Source organism: Glossina fuscipes, unplaced genomic scaffold, assembly GCF_014805625.2.
Source record: "Glossina fuscipes isolate IAEA_lab_2018 unplaced genomic scaffold, Yale_Gfus_2 112, whole genome shotgun sequence".
In the NCBI taxonomy this organism is placed as follows: Eukaryota; Metazoa; Arthropoda; class Insecta; order Diptera; family Glossinidae; genus Glossina; species Glossina fuscipes.
The window spans coordinates 4,337,418-4,340,071 of NW_023998455.1; the positions used below are offsets into that span (position 1 = coordinate 4,337,418).

General features: G+C 31.0%; 1 protein-coding gene across 3 annotated transcripts in view; it reads right to left on the reverse strand.

Moving 5' to 3' along the window:
* The window catches only part of LOC119639107 (phosphatidylinositol transfer protein beta isoform), a 33,387-nt gene continuing 30,733 nt past the window's right edge, over positions 1–2,654 (reverse strand). For all 3 annotated transcript variants that reach the window (XM_038036317.1, XM_038036316.1, XM_038036315.1), the window contains exons 6-8: positions 2,231–2,340; positions 1,983–2,162; positions 1–837 (exon numbers count right to left, since the gene is read on the reverse strand). In XM_038036317.1, the coding sequence (XP_037892245.1) occupies positions 699–837; positions 1,983–2,162; positions 2,231–2,340 (429 nt within the window). In that variant the 3' untranslated portion in view covers positions 1–698. The remainder of the gene's footprint in view (positions 838–1,982; positions 2,163–2,230; positions 2,341–2,654) is intronic.

Consider the following 2,654-nt stretch of genomic DNA (forward strand, 5'->3'; position numbering starts at 1 on the left):
CGAACTAATTGTCTCTAGGTAATGATGTCTCAGTAGTGTCGGTCCTTCGTATAAGTAAGTAAAATGTTAAAACTTACTAAAAACTTACTAAACGCCTTTGCTTACACGTGCACAATAGTATTTAATTTTATTATAAACTTTTGTTTATTTATTTATTCTTTTTTTTTTTCATTCATTTTTATTTAAAAATTTCTTTTAAATTATTTACGTCTTAAAAAACTATTGCTTTCGGACAATTGGTGTTTCCTTTTACAATTTCTTATTTTAATGCAGTAAATTATATTTAACATAATTATAGAAGTAATTAAATAGTTTGCTTGCAAGATAAAGAGAAAAATAAAAAACATAAAAAACATAAAAAAGAAAAGAAGAGAAAAATTTATATAAAGGAACAAAATTCATTAGAAGACATTATTATATATATAAATTGTTTTTCAAAATGAGAGAGCCAGGCATTTAGCTTAGAAAAGGAGGGATTCTTGTATTCTTTTTTTAATTCTTTCTCTTTTGTTTTCTTTTATAATTTTTTTTTTTTTACTTTTTTACTTTACGATTGTTTGATTTGTTTAAATGTTATTCTATTCGGCTGTTTTCTGTTTGTTGTTGTTGTTGTTGTTGTTGCTGTTTTTAATCTTAAAAACTCTTGTTTTAATAATATGAACGAAAGCCTTATCGATTTTAATTTATAGGAGATAATCCTAATCCGAATCGGCTCTAGTACCACGCACTTCGCCTTCATTGCGTTGTTTATCCAATTCCTCTTTTACTTTTTCTTCAATCGCACGTATATCGTCCATTGTTAGGCCATGCCAACGGTCCATCCAACAGAATACTTGACTGTAATTATAAAAGTGAAAAAAAAGATTACATTTTTGCCGTGCACCATTCACCAAAAGCCTTCTTCTACCGACATATAGCTTTTAACATAAACTTGAGCGAAACGTCGACAAGCCCACTATTAATAAAAAAAATTGACGATTTTTATCTATTTAATGGAAGAAATGAAAATTTTAGTTCGATACTCGTAGCGTCAAAGCGTCTCCTTCTTCTCTTCTTTCTACCAAGCTACCAAACTAATCTAATGGAATGATTCATATCACATGTTCCAAGATTAGGTTAACTCTTGAAACCCTAGTCCGAACTGTAAGGATCGGAAATAGTTTTTAGTTCGGAATTATCTCGCACCTATGCAGCGATATGTAGGTGAGGGTGACAAAGATGCCATAAAGGGCCTCACTTAACCAGTTAACTGCTTTTGGCGAATGTATACGTCATGATTTGTCCATCCGTCTTTGTGGGATTTACTTATAAAATGCTGTCCATATTAATATATTTTAGAAAATATAAGGTCGAGTCATAAATAACTTCCGTTTTCTTATTAGACATTTGTTTTGTTTTCATTGAATAACAAAATTATACTAATTTAACAGTTGATTGTGTGGTATTCAAACTTTTTGCTATTCCTCTTATTAATTAGCGTGGATTTTGATTCAATATTGTCTTTAAAAGGTTGTCATCAAAGGTGGAAGGACGTCCTGTGTTTGTCGTATCTTCAGAACGGAATTTGTGAAAATAAAAACTCGTTTGTTCTAAATACGAGCAAGACATTCTACCTAGCTGCTTTGGAAGACACGTTTGACTCGGTCTAACAGTTTTGTCAAGTCGTTTCAACCTAACCTAATTTCATCCCACATATAATCTGTGTTTGACAAGTTTACGAGTGTATCGCTCGACCTCTTTCGATACAGTTAACTGGCTTTGTCAGTGCCATAGCTACAATCAAGTATGCTCTAACGTAGCGGTATTTAAACCCGCGGACACAGATTTGGTATTTAATGACGATTTTTATCTACTCGGCTATTCAGATGAAGTTGTCAACGTGCCCCTTAACTGCGTATGGCTTATAGGCGCAACTATAAAAACGATCTTCGATAGTAAATCCAAAAGTGTATCAGTTACTTAAACCTCACCATTATACTTACCGATGGAAGTTTGTGAATAATCGTCGTTCAGATTTCTGTATGAAATTTTCTATTCTTCCCTGAAGACCAAACCATTTAAATTCACACGTAACCAATTTATAACAAGTCATTACGGGTTTAACTTTTAATTTCCAATCGGATTCAACCAATGGTCCACGACCGGTTTTTGTCGATTGAAATCTAAAAACAAAAAAAACAAAAATTCAAAATAAGTTTTCCTATTTATATATATATTTTAATAAAAATACTTTGTGGGATCTTCATCAAGTTTATAATCCGCTGGTGTAACGGGATCATGGGCGATATCAATATGGACAACTTCGCGGATTTTTAGCTTTTCAGGAGGCAGCTCATGTACCTTTTTTAGTAATGAAACGATTGTTATATTTAATAAAAATATTATATAAAAAAAAAAATAAAATTACTTTCGAAGGAATTATTCACAAAATAAAGAAATCTCTAATAAAATCTAAATTAATTACTCTGCAAAGAAGTGAAAACATTATAGTCGAGCCAGGCCGACTATTAAATATCCTACATCACAATGTCCAATACAATTCTTATTAGTGCTATAGAACACAAAAATTATATGCTGTTTTTATATAAACTTACTATTATGCAACTGTAAAGGCTTATTTTTTGTAAGAATATGTTGTGTCCAAAAGATTCATA